This window comes from Oryctolagus cuniculus, chromosome 6, assembly GCF_964237555.1.
Source record: "Oryctolagus cuniculus chromosome 6, mOryCun1.1, whole genome shotgun sequence".
NCBI classification, from domain to species: Eukaryota; Metazoa; Chordata; class Mammalia; order Lagomorpha; family Leporidae; genus Oryctolagus; species Oryctolagus cuniculus.
This window is the reverse complement of record NC_091437.1, coordinates 33,460,800-33,481,414: the sequence shown is the minus strand read 5'-3', so window position 1 is coordinate 33,481,414 and position 20,615 is coordinate 33,460,800. Positions and strand designations below refer to the sequence as shown.

Below are 20,615 nucleotides of genomic sequence, written 5' to 3'. Positions count from 1 at the left end.
ACCACTGGGGTGAGGAAAAGGTGCCTGGGTTTAGGCTGGTATGGCTCCATCTGCACAAACTGCTTCTCGAGGTGGTGTTGTGATAACTCTTTCCCCAGGGGGCTCAGGCAGGCTGGGGTTGGATACTGTCTTCTGGTCCTTTCTTTCTTTCAGACACCTGCCAGTGAACCCCTGCTAAGGCATTAATTGATAACTTATAAGTTTAAGGGTGTATCTCTACCCAGGGACTACATTCTTTAAAATTTCTTCAAAATTTAAGACATCTTTCAAAGAGTTGTTGGGCCCCATAGCAGGTCTTTGGGGCAGATAACGATGACATGGAACACAGCAATGTTGGGGACAGGTGTCCATTTAATGGAGCCCCCTCCCTCTTCTACTCTGGCTCTCTGAGACTACTTAGCTCTAGAGTGCTCTGAAAACATGATTTGCTAGTTCAGACGTGTTGAGTGAGAATTGTAAAATGAATGATATTTATGTTGGGAGATATTGACATAAGAATGTATGCATATGGGGGCGAGCACTGTGGTGTAGTGGGTGAAGCCACTGCCTGTGACACTGGCATCCCTTATGGGTGCTGCTTCAAGTCCTGGATATTCCACTTCTCATCCTGCTGCCTGCTAATGCACCTGGGAAAGCAGCAGGAGGAAGGCCCAAGTGTTTGGGCCCCTGTACCCATGTGGGAGATCCAGAAGAAGTTCCTGGTTCCTGGCTTTGGCCTGGCCTATCCGTAGCGTTGTGGCCATTTGAGGAGGGAACCAGTGGATGGAAGATTTCACTCTCTCTCTCTGTAACTCTGCCTTTCAAATGAATAATAATTAAAAAAAAAAAAAAGAAAATAGAAAAAAGAATATATGCTGGGGCCAGCACTGTGGCGCAGCGGGTTAAAGCCCTGGCCTACAGCGCCGGCAGCCCATATGGGCACTGGTTCTAGTCCCAGCTGCTCCACTTCTGATCCAGCTCTCTGCTATGGCCTGGGAAAGCAGTAGAAGATGGCCCAAGGCCTTGGGCCCCTGCACCCACGTGGGAGACCTGGAAGAAGCTCCTGGCTCCTGGCTTCAGATTGGCACAGTTCCGGCCGTTGCAGCCATTTGGGGAGTGAACCAGCAGATAGAAGACCTCTCTCTGTCTCTACCTCTCTCTCTAACTCTGTCTTTCAAATAAATAAAATAAATATTTAAGGCCGGCACCGCGGCTCAATAGGCTAATCCTCTGCCTTGCGGCGCCGGCACACACCGGGTTCTAGTCCCGGTTGGGGCGCCGGATTCTGTCCTGGTTGCCCCTCTTCCAGGCCAGCTCTCTGCTATGGCCCGGGAGTGCAGTGGAAGATGGCCCAAGTCCTTGGACCCTGCACCCTCATGGGAGACCAGGAGAAGCACCTGGCTCCTGCCTTCGGATCAGCGCGGTGCGCCAGCCACAGTGCACTGGCCGCAGCGGCCATTGGAGGGTGAACCAACAGAAAAGGAAGACCTTTCTCTCTGTCTCTCTCTCTCACTGTCCACTCTGCCTGTCAAAAAAACAAAAACAAAATAACAAAAATAAAATATTTAAAAAAATACATGCCTATGATTAATTTATCTCTGTAAATTACCTTTGAAGAAGGATTCAATAAGAATCTTAAGCATACATTTGCACTGAGAGGTTGTTCAGAGGGGAAAAAGATCTGGGAGCATTCAGAATATTTTCAATATGGGGTTAAAAGGAGAGTCAGCTTCACAGACCTCAGAATTCCCCTGCAGTACAAGACTGCTCATCTTCCAGGAGCCCAGGAAAGGTGCTTGGGCTTGTCACTATCATCCTGGCATAGGATGGAAGAGGGAGGGGAGGAAATGGCATTTCTTAAACCAAGGTTGGTGAGCCGTCATTCCTTCTTCTCTCATTTTTTTTGGGTAATCAGAAACAAAACTGGCTTTAGAAACTCAGTATCAGCATGAGTGAGTAAGAGATCATCCCTGTCCTTAAGAAGTTTTCAGCAGCTGGTGTTGCGGCATAGCAAGTTAAGCTACTGCTTGCAATACTGGGATCCCATGTGGGCACTGGTTCGAATCCCAGCTGCTCCATTTCCAATCCAGTTCTTGCTAATGCACCTTGGAGGGCAGTGGAGGATGGCCCAAGTGGTTGGGTCCCTGCACTCATGTGGGAGGTCTGGAACAAGTTCGTGGCTCCTGGCTTTGGTGTGGTCCTGCCTTGCCTGTTGTGGCCATTTGGGTAATGAATCAGCAGATGGAAGACCTCTCTCTGTAGCTCTTTCAAATAAGAATTTGAAAGAAGTTTTCATTTACTGAGCATAGATACAAAGGTGTTATATGTTCTGACATCTATGTTATAACAAGCAAAAACAACATACTGTGAACACAGGGGAGAAACATGAATTCTACAGGGCAAGGGTGGCAGGGGACTTTCTTGGGTATGGGTAGGTGCAGGCACTGAAAATAAATTCAAGGAGAAACAGTCTTTATTCAACAAGTATGTGTTGACTACCTAGAATAACACAGGCATTGTGTTGGGTACAGAGACAGAGAACTAAGTGGTGCCCTAGTACACGCCATGTTTAGGAATGCACATGTGTGTACATGTGTGTGGCTGGGTGGTTGGAAGGTGGACTGTAGCCAGATCATGGTGAGTTGGGAGTGCCGTATGAAGAGCTCATTTAGGGAAGAAAGTACAGGCCTTCCCTTAAATCCTGACCTTGTTTCTAGCTTTTTAAAAAATATTTATTTATTTATTTGAAAGGCAGAGGTACACAGAGAGAGAGAGAGAGAAAGAGAAAGTCTTCCATCTGCTGGTTCACTCCCCAAATGGCCACAACAGCTGGAGCTGGGCCAATTCGAAGCCAGGAGCCAGGAGCTTCCTCTGGGTCCCCCATGTGGGTACAGGGGCCCAAGGCCTTGGGCCATCTTCTACTGATTTCCCAGGCTCCAGGCCATAGCACAGAGCTGGATCAGAGAGGAGCAGCCGGGACTAGAACTGGTGCCCATATGGGATGCTGGCACTGCAGGCAGTGGCTTTACCCACTATGCCATAGCGCCGGCCCTGTGTTTCTAGCTTAGAGACTTGAGACAAGTTATCTTTCTAATCTTTCTGTCTCAGAGTTTGCCCATCTGGTATAATGCATGTAAAAAGCCTGCACTGAATGGTTGCGAGGATGGTCTTAGTGTCTGTGGATCATGTTAGGGTTTCTGGTTTTCAGTAGCTACTGAATGAACAGCAGCTACCACTGCTTCTGAGGACTGTTGGGAATGAATGGAGGTTTGCAGAAGAGAGGTGGCTGGAAAGGTTTGGGTTTTCAAGGTTTGGGCCTCATTCTGGAGGGCATGATGGGAAGCAAAGCATGGGAAATGAGCCTGGGTTCTGGTAGGCCCCTGAAGAGGTTGGAGCAATAGTCTAGGCAAGAGATGAGGACCAAAACTGAGGTGGTGGGAGGGGAGAGAAAGCAGCACTGACTATTTGGGTGGTGAAATGAGCTTGCTGGCATGCTCGATGCGAGAGGCAAGGGAGAGAGCTTGGTGCTCGGTGGCTGTGTAGCAGTTCCACTACCCTGGTCTGTGATGTGGAGGGAATGGGGGACAAGGCGGAAGAAAGGGAATGTGTCAGGAGCAGAGCCACCTAGGAAGCCCGCAGTTACAGAAAAGAATGCCTCATTGTTCTGTGCGTATGGGAGACGGGGCCAGGCAGCGTCTCGTCAACCACGCATTTTAGAATCACCAGGCAGGCCTTGGGACTTGGCCACTGCTGGGGGACTTCTTCCCCAATTCTTGTGCGGCACAGTTAACATTCTGTCTCCTTCCAAGACATTCCTTCTCAGTACCCACCTAGAGATGGTCTCCTGGGCTTTCCCAGAGGCTCACCGCGTTGTTTCTGATCTGCTCACTTAACCTTTGCCACCACTGTTGTCCACAGAAGCCACTCAGGGCTTTAGGTCGAATCCCAAATTGTTTTCATCTTAGGTCATTGCCTGATGTTCTACCCACACGTGTCAGGCGCTTTCCCAGAGGTGGGAAGGCACAACCACAGAGAAAGGTCAGAATTCCCTGCTCTGACTTCTCTTTCTGAGAAGGGACCCTTTGCTGTTTAAGACCTGAGGGACAATCCAGGACTCAGCCCCCTGTTAGGAAGGCAAATGGAGTAAATTCAGAAAACCGACTACTTCTTACTGCCCACCCTCCCTCCATCGAGTTAGTGGGCCCTGGACAGCTTTATACTTTCCCTAAAAGAATTTCCCTGGACTTTTTACTCTACAGTCACAGAAGTACTCACATCCCAATATTCAGATTATCTCTCAAGTGGGAGACATGAGGCTGAACTTAATAAACCCAAAAACCCCTCTCTCTGCTTCCGCAGGAGTGCACACACTCTCTGATCACATGTGTATTTACCTGGAATCAACTGATATATGAAAGTTATAAATATCTGTGAAGTACCATGTGGTTTTTTAAAAATCTTATCTTATTCATTTATTTTGACAGGGAAAGAGAGAGAAACAGCAAAAGCAGAGACACAAATAGAAAAAGATCTCCCATCTGCTGGTTTACTCTCCATGCCAGCAACAGGCCTGCCATGCCAGCTAGCCAGGAGCCTGGAACTAAATCCAGGTCTCCCATATGGGTGGCAGGGACCCAACTACTTGGGACATCACTGCTGCCCCCCAAGCTGTGCATTAGCAGGAAGCTAGAATAGGATGTAGAGCTGGGACTTGAACCGGGCACTCCAATACAGTATGTGAGCATCCCAAGCAGTGTCCTCACTGCTGTGCCAAATGAAATGCCCATCCTCCATGAGATTTTTTTAAAAAAAGGTTTATTATTTATTTAAAAGAGTGACAGAAGGAAAGACAAGGAGAGGAGCGATTACTGTTCTTGATATTTTGGTGATAGAATCCCAGTACTCACTATGGTTACTAGCACATTGTAAGCACCCAATATATGCTTTTTGCTTGAAAGAGTGACACTGATCTGTGATATTTCTATAGGAAGCTGACTTGTCTTCCAACCTTCCCTAGGAATAAGCTCCCACTATCTGCACAGATATTTAAGGCTTGATTCCCTGGTTCATTGAGCACCTCCTAGTGTCTAAGCACTGTGTACGGCACTGGGGTAGGGAAGGTAGGAGAAGCTTGATAAACTAGACTGAATTGCCGATCTGAAGGATGTTAGAAAACTTCTCATTTGTTTACCTTTCTGCTCATCTTTGGGTGCAGTTTGCAAGTGGGGGCATTTTAAGTGTGTTTTGACAACACCTGTGCAAACACGCGTAAATACTGTGATCCACAGTGATCGGAACTGAGAAAAGGCTGTCGATGCGGTGTGGTGGTTCCCTGGGAATAGGATACGTGAAAGCCATATGCTGGAGTTCTCGCCGTTTGTGACAACTAGGAAGCAGCATGACTTGCTTTCAATCGTCCCAGGATTCTCCCACTAGGGCCCAGCCTCTCTGCAGATGAGGCAAATGATCAGGAATAAGAACTAAAAAGGCACATGGAAAAGGACTTGTGGCTAAATCTTTTGGGAAGCCAGCCTACAGCAGAGTGAGCTGGCTTATTTTTACTGAGTGTGGGCTGTGCTTTATATATCTGTGCCTATATATAAAGAATGGTTGCAAGAAACTCTGACTCTGGCTTAATTGTGAGTCACCAGTCCCCATTTTAGAGTGTGTGTGTGTGTGTGTGTGTAGCGAGAACTTTGGGCAGAAAGCATGTATTTACTTGTAAAACCATGCTTGGAATGTGTGTAGGACATTTTCTGTTTTTGATATCAGGAGAGTGTGGATGTGCACATGTGCAGGGCAGGTGGTGCCCAGAATCACATGAACAGCAGTCTTGGAGAGACCCAGACCGTGGTCTGAGCTACAAAGTGTTGTGGGAGGTGACTGTTTTCTTTTCAGACAAGCATTCCGGTCTTTGAGGAGCCCTTGACTTTCTCCTTCCTTCTTGTCTTGTTAAAAAGGGATTAGAGTCCAATTAAGCCATTTAATCCTGAGGTAGAAATTCATGTTTAAAAACAAGATGTACAGCTTCCAAAAAAAAAAAAAAAAGTGCAAGTTGAGGTTTGTCCTTTCAAGTTGCCACCTGCACAGCTCCAAAGAGTGTTTTCCACTGAATACCCAACATGCAGTTCTTCCTAATGACTCTGTCTCATACCTCCACTCCTTCTTCTTGTAAAGTACCCTTCAACCTAAATAGGCACATGCTGTTCGAAGCACTTCAGCTTCTTGATTGCCACAACTGCTCTGTGTTTCTCTCTCTTCAGTTGGCAACCCAGTGCCCAAGGTTAATAACAGTAATACTATCATGAGCTAACGGTTACGGGGTGCTTTGTATGTGCTGGGCATCACTGTACTAAGCACTTTCCATACAGATCTCATTAGATACTCCATCTGAAGACACTCAGGGCTGGCTCCAGTGGCCTACCGCTGGATTTCATGCTCTGCTATTGCCATCTTGAAATTCTTAACCATTTTAAGCAATGGGCTTGCAGTTTTGTTTTGTGCTGGGCCCCACAAATGGTGTTGCTAGTCCTGAGAACACTCAATAAGCTATAGTTTGTTTTGCTTTCTTTCCATGCACTGCCTACTTCCTTGTCAGAGTATGGGCAACTCAATCTCAAATTGCAATGCAAAACTCTTGCTCTTGGAAAAGGCTCACGATGTCCTTGAAGGAAGTTCTCTAAGGGATGGGAAGTCAGGCAAGTCACTGAACCTCCTTAAGCCTCAGATTCCTCATCTGTAAAATGGGATAATAATAATTCCATCCCACTCACAGCTTCCTCAACGATATGATGAAGTCATATATATCCAGCTCTGATGTGCAATGCATATGATATTTATTATTAACAATGCCCCCCGGTGCCCAGCATGCACTAAACATGGACTATTGCTGGCGACGTAGTGCAGATCCCTTGCCCACCTTCAAGGTGCCCTTATTCCAGGGATGGGTTCCCTACCTGTCCCGGAGAGCTGGGGGTGAAGTCCACCTTCTCCACGTGCTGGCTGATCACAGAGGGGTTGCTGGAGCTGATGAGCACTGGAGTGCTGATCTCCACCCTGTGGCGCCCGGGAGGAGAATGTACCATCTGGTTGAGGGTGTTCAGGGCTGTTGTGATGGAGAACTGCCCGGGCCCCTTCCTCCTGGACCCTGGGCCCCTACGGAGGGTGGGCGTGCTGGTGGCTTTGCCTCTGGAGGGTGAGGACATCAGGGATAGGCTTTTGTTGTGCGATGACTGGCGGCCTTTGTTCTTCTCTAGCAGGTGCCTTGCCGTGAGGTTTGGCTGAAAAGACAACAGGTCCATGGAGAAGTTAGTCTTTGTGGTCCAGCGGGAGTAGCTAAGTCCTACCCAGGCTGCTCTGAAGCCAGGTCATAGGCCACCTCCTCAGGCACTGGTCCACTGACCATTCCTCAGTCAGCATAAGAATAGTTTTCATCTTTTACCAATATGTCCCAGTCATTTTGCTCTACCAGAAAATTCATACGACTCTCCAGGAAAGCAGGTATTACTCTTTCACTGAGGCCCAAAGTGGTTATAAATAAGCCACAGTACTCGATCCTAGTCAGGAGTCTTTGTCTTTACCCTCTTCTCCCAGCCATACTCTTCACCTGCTGGACTTCTGCCCTCCTCCTCTGCTTGTCCCTGAATCCTACCATGAATCGGCTGCTCACCCTTCCTGGTGCTCTGGTGGGCTTCATGCTTCCGGGTCAGTGCATTTCCACCCCACACCATGATCTTCCACTTGCCTTTTCCCTCCTTGGTCGGTGAGCCCCCAGGCAGCAGGTATCTTAACCCTACCATCCTGTCTTGTATCCCAGAGAGGTTGCATGCTGTTTGTGAACTGTGAGTGGATGCAGTTGGTCAAGTTCACGTACGTGATGAGTGTCTGAGCCAGAATGTAAGTGCATTTGGGCGCCTGAAACCTAATGGCAAAACTGTCTTTTATTGCTGCCTTTATGTACTTTCATATCATCACTGTTCTCCCTTGCTCTGTGTCAGTGGTATAATAGTAGGTCAGCTTTTTTTTTTAAATCTTGATTTCTGGAATTTGCCACTCTAGTGTAAGAACTGGCGAGCAAAATTCCTGAAAATGTAACCCCAGCTCTTGTGATCTGGTACCAGCCAACTCCAGCACACCGCTGAGTTACTGCTGTTCTTCCCCACAGTCGGGGTAAATCCTCACAAGAAGTATCAGTGAGTGACCTCCCCACTGAGGTCCCTGTGGGCTCCTTTCCTTTAGAAATCTGAAATTTGTATGTGAAGAACCCTTGCATTTCAGGATTACTTAAATTTCCATGATTACAGCTGTCATCCACTGTTCTGTAAAACCACATTTCATTGGAGTTTAGAAATTCAACTATAAAGGTCAAATGGGAATTTGCATATTCAGAAACCCTGAATGACAGTGCTCAGAGGATTAAAAACTTTGTACTGTTGTGAAAAATATATCAAGTAGGGGAATGAGACCATTAGGTACATTTTAAGATAAGAAAGCTGAGGCCCAGAAGAGGTGACATATAAATAGCAGACCAGTATGCAAATGACTAAACTGAAAATACCAGCAACTAGTCAGTGCCCTGGTGCGACAGGCATGGCGGGAGGCAGCCTCTTAGAATAAAGGGTTCAGGGCCGGCACCGCGGCTCACTAGGCTAATCCTCCACCTTGCCGCGCTGGCACACCGGGTTCTAGTCCTGGTCAGGGCGCCGGATTCTGTCCCGGTTGCCCCTCTTCCAGGCCAGCCCTCTGCTGTGGCCCGGGAGTGCAGTGGAGGATGGCCCAAGTGCTTGGGCCCTGCACCCGCATGGGAGACCAGGAGAAGCACCTGGCTCCTGCCATCGGATCAGCATGGTGCGCCGGCCGTGGCGGCCATTGGAGGGTGAACCAACGGCAAAGGAATACCTTTCTCTCTGTCTCTCTCTCTCTCGCTGTTCACTCTGCCTGTCAAAAACAAACAAACAAACAAAAACAAAAAACAAACAAACAAACAAAAAAAACAGAGGGTCCAGGGAGACATGCTGGCAGCTGCAGTGACAAATGAGGAAGAGAGCCTGCTCGGGCCCCTGCCACCCACATGGGAGACCCAGATGCAGCTTATGTCTCCTGGCTTCGGGCTGGCCCAGCCCTGGCTGTTGTGGCCATTTGGGGCATGACCCAGTGAACAGAATCAATCTCTCTCTCTCTCTCTCTCTCTGTCTCTCTCAACTCTCTCTTTCAAGTAAATAAAATAAATCTTTAAGTGATTTTTTTTTGAAAAAGGTGATAGCCCTGTGAAGATGGGGGTAAGAACATGCCAGGCTAAGGGATTATAAGCCAGCTGCAAAGCCCTAAGGGGGAATGAATTTGGACTGAGAAAAAGAAGAAAGAATCAGAAGGTTGGAGCGGGGAGGGTGATGAGAAAGTGGAGAGAGAGGAAGATCACACAGGGCCCAGAGGCCTCAGTTTTACCCTGCGCTTAACAGGAAGCCTTTGGCAGGATTTCGGTAGAGGTGTGACATCGTCCGGCACGTGCTTTTAAAAGTTCATTTAATAGTCTGGCAGTTTCTTAGACACTTAAACACACACTGAGCACCTGACCAGCAATCCTAGGTAAGTATGAAATGAAAAGTGCATTCAGTCAAAAACAGTGGGGAATATTTTATGGAAGCTTTCTTCATAGTTGCCAGCAGACAGAAACAACCCCAGTTCCTTTCAACTGGTGAACGGATAAAGAAACTCTGATACCCACACAGGGGAATGCTACTCAGCAGTGAAAAGGGATGAACTACTGATACATGAGACAACACCGATGAATCTCAACTGCATTCCATGAAGTGAAAGATGCCAGACGCAAAAGCTACAGTCTGTGTAATTCCATCTGTGTGACCTTGGAGAAAGAACACCATAGGAGCAGAAGACAGAGTGCTTTCCAGGAGTTGGGAGTTAGGAAGTGACCGGAAAGGGGCGATTTTGTGTGGGGGGGGGGGCGTTGCAACTATTCCATGTGTTGATTGTGGTGTACTCACGCAGCCATGTGTGCCTGTCAAAACTTATAAAACTGGACACCCAATTTGTTAAGTCAACAACAGGAGTCACCGTGCACTTACTCCTCATGTAGGATCTCTGTCCTTAATGTGCTGTACATTGTGATTTAATGCTATAACTAGTACTCAAACAGTATTTTTCACTTTGTGTTTCTATGTGGGTACAAACTGTTGAAATCTTTACTTAATATGCTAAACTGATCTTCTGTATATAAAGAGAATTGAAAATGAATCTTGATGTGAATGGAAGGGGGGAGGGAGAGGGAAAGGGGAGGGTTGCGGGTGGGAGGGAAGTTACGGGGCTGTATTTTGGAAATCTATATTCATTAAATAAAAGTTAAAAAAAAATAAAACTGGACACCAAAAATAATAAATGTTACTGTAGATAGAAAAAAAGAGCTCATTTGACTATTATTCAGAATTGCCAGAGTAGCCATAGGGAGACCACAAGGAAGTTACCGAAGTTGTTTGGGCCAGCTCTGGTGGCAGCCTGCTTAGGAACAAGGCCTTCTAGTCCCTGCAGCACCTGTCCTTCTGTTGTGCACCCAGTAAGAGGACAATAGGCAGTCTTTGAATTGAATGAGACAGTTCTCCATGGCCACTCACAGCTATACCAAAATAGGTTCATTTTTTCTGCTTCAACCTGACTGTTTGGTCTCCAGGTGGGTACCAGCATCAGCTTTCCAATCGGCAACATTGACAAAGGGCCCCCTGAGGGCTCGCATCTGCCCTGTCCTCTGCCAACATGATTAATAGCTCCTTTGGGGGAAGGACTGCAGGTCTCTTAGATTTGCACTCACTCGTTTGAAACAATATCCTTGAGGTTCCCTGGGCTGAGCTAGGTTCACACACCCCAGGCAGGCCTCACTTTGAGAAGTTCTGACAAGAACAGGCATAAACTCAGCACTGTTTCACCACCTCTTCATGCAGGTGCAATTCAGTAAATCAAATGATACATGAAGAGGAAAAATCCTGCGTATGCCAAAAAAGCACGTCACCCTCCTAAGAAAGCATTCCTTCCTTCCAATTGCTTTGCATGGCGATAGTGATCCAAAGCTTATTTAAAGAGTTCTCAGCAAGTGCTAGCCTTAATGAAATGACTGGAGTCAGAATTGAAGTGCTGCTTTAAAAAGCTCAATTTAGATTTCAAGTAATTTTTGAGAACCAGGTTCCCAGATCAGAGAAACCACTTGATTATCTTTCCCCCCTCCTAGCAATTAGGAGAACAGATGAAGCAGTGGCTAGTCGGACGATAATTTTGAAGGTTCTTGTAATCACTAATTTTGGAGGTGAGGTGGTAGGGAGAGTTTCCAAATGAATAAGTATTCAATGTTGTTTTGGAAAAATAGGTTTCAGAAATGGATAATAAAATGCGTTGGTGCCTTTCCCTACCACGGCTTTGTGGAAGCCTTTCAAAATAATGCAGAGAGCCATGCAAGCATTTGAGCAGCTCCTAAGGGTCCCACTGGATATTGTAGCTGACCTCTGTCCAGGAGCGTTAACCATCGTCTCCCCATCATCCTAACTGAACTTCCGCAGCACATGTTGCTTAACCTAGCCAATGGTTCCATCACTGACCTAAGCTGAAAGTGTCCACTCCCTCTCTACATCCTCACTCTGCAGTCTTCAAATCCTGTGGACTTTACCTTCCGAAAGGGCGTGGAGCCTGACCACTTGTCTCCAGTCTAGTGTTCTAAGCCCCAATCATTTCCCAATTGAGCCTGACTTCCTAGCCGGTCTTTCTGATTTTCTTTTTTTCTGCCTCCTCTCCAAATTATCCTTTTGTCCTGTAGTCAGGACAGTCTTTAAAAAGCCAAATATGATCAAGTCACTGTCTCACATAAAACCTCTCAATGGCTTCTATTGGCCTTTGGATCAAATCTAAACTTTATGATATGGCAAGGACGACAATACCAGATAGTCCCTGTGGTCCCTTATATTTCTCAGCTGACTTGAAGTTAGGTATGGCTATGTATATGACTGTTCAAGCCAGTGGGACGTGAGTGGGAGTGACATGTGTCACTTAGGAGCTGAGGCATGTAACTGTTGGTACACGACTCCATCATCTACTCTTCCTCTATGGTGGTGACTAGAAGTCCACCTGTTCCTGATGGTGCAGTTACAAGATGCTCCAGCCCGGACAAGAAATGTGAGTGAGAAATAACATTTTCTTTGTTGAGCCATTGATATGGTAGTGCTGTTTATTACAGTAGCATTTCCTAGCCCATCCCGCCTGCATAGAATGTTTTACAAAGTGTTCTGTGATCTGGATCCCACCGACTTCCCTGGCTTAATTTTTCTGTTACTCTCACACTCTCTCAACTCCGACTTTGGTATTCTTTAGGCCGCTTGGATACACTTCACTTCTTCATCCTGAAGGACTCTTACACATGCTGCCTCCATTCTCTAAAATGCACTTCCCTCCATTCTTGCCTGTTTAACTCCAATCATCTGTCAGATCTTGGATTAAATAGTATGTGCTGACCCCCAACCCCGGGAAGTTGTACATCATAACCCACTAGGAGTTCCTCTGCTTCTCTCTTTGCATTATTTATCACACTTAGGATAACTTCAGTAATCTCTGACTTTCCAGTCTCTGACAGCAGGAACCATATTTGTCTTGTTTTTAAAACTCTAGAACATAGCACAGGACCAGACATAGCAGACACTCCATGAAAAATTACCTGAATGATTGAATATACATTTAAGACAGCATCCCACTGGATGGTCTCTTAATTTTTTTCCTGATGACAGTGACCATCTTCCAAATAGTCTTTCATTCATTCACTTGCTCTGCTCTCCTTTTAAAATGGTATGCTTATTGTGTATTAGGCTGGTGTGAGATGTGCAAACAACACACCCATCAGGTGTTCAGAGAGGAAAGAGAGCACTGAGTGACCAACCAGCTTCTGAAATTTCGTGAAGAAAGTAGTTTTCTATCTGAGCCTTGGAAAATGAGTGCAATTTGAGCAAATTGAGTGAATTGGGTGAGTATTACTGGAAAGGGTCCCAGTAAGAGAAAAAGCATTAGGGATGGGGATTGTTTAGGAGAGATGCTAGGAAGACCAGCCCCTCTGGGTGCTTCTTTCCTCCCTCCCTTCGATAGTGCAGCACTAATTGAGTAGAAGGCATGCAGCGAATTTTGAAAGCTGGACAATGCTCTGGGCACACCACTCATTCCAGAACCTGCTTTGGCTCCTGTGAGTGGAAGCACTGGTCTCTTCTCCCAAATATGCCTCCGTTCTGTTTTCATCCCTTTAGCCCCAAGAGGGCAGAACAGCATACCTTGTACTTTGTTCATAGCTCCCTACTATTTATTTTTAACTATTCATTTTTAAAACTCATATTTACTATTTCTTAATGCTTTATGCATGGTAAGCACCTCATAAATGCAGTTAAACAATGAAACCTCTTGTTTAAATTTGTCATGACTTGCTCCCAGCCAGAGTGAGGTACATAGCCAGTGAGGTGAGAGATGGTAGTTTATATTATTATTATTTTTTTTGACAGGCAGAGTGGACAGTGAGAGAGAGAGACAGAGAGAAAGGTCTTCCTTTGCCATTGGTTCACCCTCCAATGGCCGCTGCGGCCGTCACATTGCGCTGATCCGAAGGCAGGAGCCAGGTACTTCTCCTGGTCTTCCATGGGGTGCAGGGCCCAAGCACTTGGGCCATCCTCCATTGCACTCCCGGGCCATAGCAGAGAGCTGGCCTGGAAGAGGGGCAACCGGGACAGAATCCGGCGCCCCGACCAGGACCAGGACTAGAACCTGGTGTGCTGGTGCCGCTAGGTGGAGGATTAGCCTATTGAGCTGCAGCGCTGGCCAGGTAGTTTATATTATTACACTGGAGAAATAGCCTCATATACTTTTTTTTTTAATAAAAAAGGCATATTTTAAAACCACAAAATATATTCTCATTTTAGAAGACTTAGAAAACACAAGCTGGTAGAAGAAAATAAAAAACATTTGGACTCTCACCATCTAGTGATCACTACTGTCAGTATTTTGTATGTATCTCATCGCTGATCCATTTATAAGCACACACATACATTTGTATAGTTTCATATAGATCAATTTGTTTTTATTGGCAAAGACATACAAAATTTGCCATATTAACCATTTTTTATGTCAACAGTTTGCTATTGTGAAGAACAGCGATAAAACAGATTTCTATAGCTTATTCATTTTATAAATTGAAACTCCATGCATTAACTTGATTTCTCACCTGAAAATAAATCAGTTTTTTTTCCCATAATAACAAATACTCCACAATACAAATATTATTCTCTAACATTATTTTTAATGGAATATTCTTTTCCATCTTCATATTTTTTAAAAGCAAATACTAATTTTTGGTAATTTAGGTTATTTTTTTGTTTTTCACTATTATATATAATACAATGGCAAATATTTTTGCATATCTTGTACATATGTATTTGTGTATTTGGTTAAATATTTCCTTCCAGCGAACTCCAAGATGTGGAATTGCTGACTCGTAGGAGGTGCACATTTTTAAGGTTTTTGATATGAATTTGTTTGAATTTGTATGTGAGAGATTTCTTCAATTTACCCTCCTGACAGCAGAATGGGAAGGGCCCATTTCTCCACACTTGCCAGAATTGGATATTACCATGTGGTATCTTTTCTTTGGAGACTTTAGATAGGTCTGAAAGAAGCCTCCTGTCAAACAGGAATTGCTCTCCGGTGTCAAAGGGGCCATGCATGTTCCGAGTAAGCTTGGATCAGATACTGATCTGATACTCACGTACCTCCACAAACAAGATAGGGAAGATGCCTACTTTATCTCCTAACTTGCCTTCTGCCCAGTTCTCATCCACTCGGCTTATCACGGTGATGATGTCATCCTGCAACAGAAAGTCTCATGGTTAGCATTTACTCTCAGTTTTCAGGTAACAGAAGCTTTCAATGGAGATCAGATTGGAGTCAGATGGTATAAGGTGCATGTAGCTCTTGCATGATTTATTGAGCAAAGCTTGCTACTAAAATGAACTTTTTCAATAAAGGACTAGAGTTGAGTCACCAAGACTACTAGGGGAATAGAAATAATTTGGAGTATCAATGAAATCAGTAGAGAAACTTGGACATTTCTAACTGTCAATCACTAGCAGCAACCAAGGTTTTCATTTAAATTAATCCGATGGAGCAATTGAGAATGAGTGTGGCATCGGGAGACATAGTTGTAGCTTGGCAGAAAGGATAGGAGCTGGCATTGTGGTATAGCAGGTTAAGCTGCCACTTGCCATGCCAGCATCCCATATGGGTACCAGTTAAGTGGCTGCTGCTTATTTTTGATCCAACTTCCTGCTAATGCGCCTGAGAAAGCAGCAGAAGATGGCCTAAGTGCTTGGATCCCTGCACCCATGAGGGAAACATGGATGGAATTCCTGGCTTCAGCCTGGACCAGCCCTGGCTGTTGCGGCCAGCAGATGGAAGATTCTCTCTCTCTTTCTCTCTCTCTGCCTTTCCTCTCTGTGACTCTGCTTTTCAAGTAAACAAATTTTAAAAGAAATAAGGATGAAATTGTATTCTCATTTTGAAGAATTTTCAGAACCTCTTCAACTTTTAATATATCAAGCAAAAAGCTTCTACTCAAATTTATCTCATTACAAAAGGTTTTAAGTAAATTTGCAGAAACATTTGAAAATATAGATAAGCAAAGCAAGAAAAATTTGCTGCTGCTGTAGATACAACTACTGTTAAGAGCTTGTTTGACATGTCGTCCCAGACTCTTTTGTGTCAAGATAAAACATAGAAAAACAAATATAATTATTTCAAAAAACTTTTAAAAACACATGCACACAAGGAAGTGCATAACCAGTGTAATGCTTGCGGAAGTTTACATCTGAACATCTCCATGAGAGCCCCATTCAGCTCAAGAACATTTCTAGTACCCAGAAGTCTCACTTCTGCGCTATCCTACCCTCAGCAACGGAAACGCTCTCTTCTGACTGCTAGCACTGGACAGTCTTTATTTTGCCCATTGTTGTACTTCCTGCAAGTGAAGCCCACAGGACCCGTTGGTTTTCTATGTCAGGAGCACCTTTCCATTTCCATTCATCTTCATCAATCTGAGCCTGTGTATTAACTCAGTCAAGATCTCCTGCTCTCTCTGCTTCTGCTCATGCTCCTCTGTAGTCTACATGAATGCAAATCTAAGTTTGTTATGGCATAATACTTTTTCTTAGCTTCCTTTGTCCTTATTACAATTTGCAGCTGCACATTTATTGGTTATTATTTCATTAATGGCAGTCCACCCTATCAAACTATACACTCCATGTGTTGAGGGGCAGGGTTTATTTTGCTCATCTCTGTTATCCTAACACCTAACACAGTGGTTCCCCTTCAGGTGTCTTAGCAAATATCTCTTGACTATATGCATGCATAAGTGAACAGGTGAATATGGGAACAAGCTGCACAGTTTACTGAGACAGAAAGCACTAGGAAAAGAGCAGCTTCGGGAGGGAAGCTCTTGCATTTAATTCGGACACGCTGAGTTCAGGAAGTCCATGGGACTTCCCAGAATACTCTCAGCTGTCCATGGTCCTGCAGGATAGATCCAGTCATCACTTTTCCTTTCATTGTCATAATCTTCCATTGTGTCTGTTTCTTCCACTGGACTATTGACTCCTCAAAGGCAGGGATAGTGAGCCGTCACTGCATCCCCAGTGGTCAGCTTGGCACACAGATGGGCTCAGGAAATGAATGAACATGTGGAGTAGGTGTGTGGATTCCTAAGAGAGTCACAGAAATAGACAATGCCTCTTGCTTATGTTTTCTTACAACAGTGTCACCAGAGCTCAGTGATTAATGCCGAGCACAAAGTAAATACTCAGCTGGCGCCATGGTTCAATAGGCTAATCCTCTGCCTTGCGGCGCCTGCACACCGGGTTCTAGTCCCGGTCGGGGCACTGGATTCCGTCCCGGTTGCCCCTCTTCCAGTCCAGCTCTCTGCTGTGGCCAGGGAGTGCAGTGGAGGATGGCCCAAGTGCTTGGGCCCTGCACCCCGTGGGAGACCAGGAGAAGCACCTGGCTTCTGGCTTCAAATCAGCGCGGTGCGCAGGCCTCAGCACTCCGGCTGCAGAGGCCATTGGAGGGTGAGCCAACGGCAAAGGAAGACCTTTCTCTCTCTTTCTCTCTCTCTCACTGTCCACTCTGCCTGTCAAAAATAAAAAAATAAAAATAAAACAAAGTAAATACTCAATAAATGTTTGTGGGGGAAGGCATTTGGCCTAATGTTAAGATAAGAAGTGCTCGAGTTTGATACTTGGCTGTGTTCCTACTCTAGCTTCCTGCTAATACAGATCGAGGGAGGCAGTGGTGATAGCTCAAGTGACTTGGCTCCTGCCACCTGTAAAGGAGAACTTGATTGTGTTCCTGGTTCTGCACTTCAACCCTCTAGTCATTTTGAACATTTGGACAGTGACCTAGTGGATGGGAGCCCCTTCTTACCCCCAAATAAATAAGTAAAATGAATGTTTGTAGAAATGAACTGACCTTGCTTTAACTGTAGTCTAAGCATAAACTTTGCAGTTGGAGCTACACAACAATCTTCCTTAGGATTCTCACTCTGAAGTGCCAAGACAGTAATGAAAACCATTCTTTCAAAATGGTTATATAACTGCGGTTATAGAGCTTGAGAAAATCTGAAGTAAACCTCATTTCTGGTAGTGGTGGAATAAAAACATTTCACAAAACATAAGACTTCTTGAGCTACTGCAGTGGTGCCATTTCCAATACTTATACTCAATCTACTTAGCACAAGTAGAAAACAATCAAACAATTCCAACTTTGATTCTTAAGACAGAATCTGAATGTTTTTCAGAATAACAAGTACTGAATATATAGGATTAAGGTAGTAGAACTGTCATTTCTTGCAAGTGGCGAAGAATCATCCAATGAAAACAAAGAGGCCAAAAAAATCTTAGAGTAATGAATGTGCTTGGAAAATATATCTTGTAAGAGGTTGCTTATGCATACAGGTATGAGAAGGCCATTGTGTTTGTTTGGAGTGTTCTAAATGTTGTGTTTACAACAAAATAGAATGCTGTAAATGAGCGAGACTAGGTAACCAGAAGTGAGTGTAACAAGAACGCCCTTCCAGCCATGTGATGGTGTAGGACTGCAGTTTGGAGCAGTAGGGTATTGAACTGTGTCTTCATTTTCTGTCCACATCTTTCCTATTGCTCTGCCAGGATAGGAACAGTGAGTTGTTCATGCTCCATCCCCAATGTCTGCAAAGAATAAATACTCAAACGTGAGTGCTCAATGAATGAATGAGTAAATACTTATTTTTGCAATTGCAATAGAAAAGCTTAAGGATTTCTATGAAACTCTTATTAGCAGATTTCTCTAAAGATTTTACTTCCATGTAATTTGATCTGTGCACATATGAGGTGCACACGTGTACATTTATGTATAAGATGCATATACTTTTAAAAATCAGCCAGTTAAATGTATCTGGGCCCTACTATGGCTTCTGTGTGGTCCCCAGTGACTTTGGTGGTTACGCAGACCCTTACCTTGAGGAAGGTCAAGCAATCCTGGTTTTCACCCTTGTCCTTGTTTCGTAGATCAAAGTTGTAGAGGGCCCTGCAGAGGGGGGGCGGCTGGGGCAGGTGCTTGATGACTTCCACAGAGCTGGCTGGGAAGATCCCACTGACTCCATTGATCTCCCCCTGGTACCAATTCTCATCCAGCTGTCTCCGGAGGAGGATGACGTCTCCCTTGTTAAAGCTCAGGTCACCAGCACTCTGGCCTCTGTAGCTGCATAAGGCCTTGGCTCGAGGCACCTGTGGCGGCACAGACCAGGAACACGTGCAGTTAGCTTAGAGACTGGAGGGACAGAAGGTCTGATAGTAATAACTAATTCTGAAGCACTTCTGATGTACTGAGTGTGTGTGTGTGGGGGGGTGAATGTATATATGTACCATGGCTGTTAAGCTAGCCAGCACCTCCTTTTAAATATGGACCAGAATTTTATTTATTTAATTTTAATTTTAGAGGTAAAGAAACAGCAAACACATACTTCCATTTGCTTGTTCACTGCTCGAATGCCTGCAGCATGGAGGCTGGGCCTGGCCGAATTCGGGAGCCTGGATCTCAATCCCAGTCTCCCACAGAGGTGGCTGGAACTCAACCACTTGGGCCATCACCACTGCCTACTGGGGTGCACATTAGCGGGAAGCTGGAGTCTGGACTGGAGCTGGAACCTAAAACTGGGTACTAGATTAGTATGGTATGTGACAGTCCCAAAAGAATCTTAGTTGCCATGCCAAATGCCTGCCCTTTGAGGTAGGCACTCATTTTCCCCCATTCATAAATTAGGGTGACTGAGGCATAGAGTGGTTCCATAACTTGTGTAAGGTGACACACCTGAGAAATGGCAGATATGAGAGCTGAACTCAGTCTACCTGATTCTAGAATCGTTGTTCTTTTTTAAAAAGGAAACCTTAATTTTATTTTTAATTGTTTTTTAACATATTCAATATCATTTGTAGATACAATTCTTTTTTTTTTTAAAGATTTATTTATTGATTTGAAAGGCAGAGTTACAGAGAGGCAGAGGCAGAGAGAGAGAGAGAGAGAGAGAGAGAGAATCTTCCATCTGCTGGTTCACTCCCCAAATGGCTACAACAGCCAGAGCTGGGCCGATGAAGCCAGGAGCCAGGAGCTTCTTCCAGATCTCCCACATGGGTGCAGGGGCCCAAGCCCTTGGGCCATCTTCTACTGCTTCCCCAGGCCTTAGCAGAGAGCTGGACTGGAAGTGGAGCAGCCGGGTCTTGAACCAGTGCCCATAAGGGATGCTGGCACTGCAGGCCATGGCCTTTACCTGCTACGCCACAGCGCCAGCCGCTAGATAGAATTCTCAGAACATAATGATATCCCCCTCCTTCTCCCTTTCTGTCTCTTTTTAGTTTTTGAGATAACAGATTTTAAGTATATGTTAAAGAAAGGCTTAATACACCAAATAAGAAGTTTAACAAGTAAAAAGAAAAAAGATCCTAGTGGGAATATGGACAATGGCTATAAACAACAGTTGAGTGGAAAAATGACCAATTCGCTCAGATGCAGTAAATTTTAAAGTAATCACAGATTAGTAAAAATATGGTAGTATAACATTGGTTTGACAAAGGTATGAAACTAAGTTCCACAAAGCTGTATTTGCAGTAGTACTCATACACTCAGCATTGCTTTTTGTTTGTTGAAACTTTAGCTGCCATGCGTCAGGGAGAACTTGTGGATTTGTCTTTCTGGGTAGAACCCTTGTTCCGAATCACTACGCGGGGGTCAGGCTTGGACACGACTCCAACAGGGAGTGGTGACTCAGCTTGTGAATCCTGATTTTGAATTCTGCTGCACCTCTTTGCACTAGCGTGACCATGGCAAGTTGTTTAACCTTTCTTCAACCATGGTCATTTAGGAAATGGAGTATTCGGCTGTTGTGATGAATTTAATAATAATAATCACGCATTTAACTTCTTGCCTAGCATACAGTATGTGCTCAGTGGATGGCATCCATTGTTATCACCACTTTTTAATGGAAGGCTAATGATTCCAGGTCTTGCTGGTTCTCAGTGCTGATGGGAAGAAAGTAG

General features: G+C 45.0%; 1 protein-coding gene across 8 annotated transcripts in view; it reads right to left on the bottom strand.

Moving 5' to 3' along the window:
• The window catches only part of SH3RF2 (SH3 domain containing ring finger 2), a 140,084-nt gene that overhangs the window by 63,963 nt on the left and 55,506 nt on the right, over positions 1–20,615 (bottom strand). For all 8 annotated transcript variants that reach the window (XM_017341158.3, XM_070076260.1, XM_017341159.3 and 5 more), the window contains 3 exons: positions 18,540–18,809; positions 14,769–14,864; positions 6,936–7,259 (listed from right to left, as the gene is read on the bottom strand). In XM_017341158.3, coding sequence (XP_017196647.3) covers positions 6,936–7,259; positions 14,769–14,864; positions 18,540–18,809 — 690 coding nt within the window. The remainder of the gene's footprint in view (positions 1–6,935; positions 7,260–14,768; positions 14,865–18,539; positions 18,810–20,615) is intronic.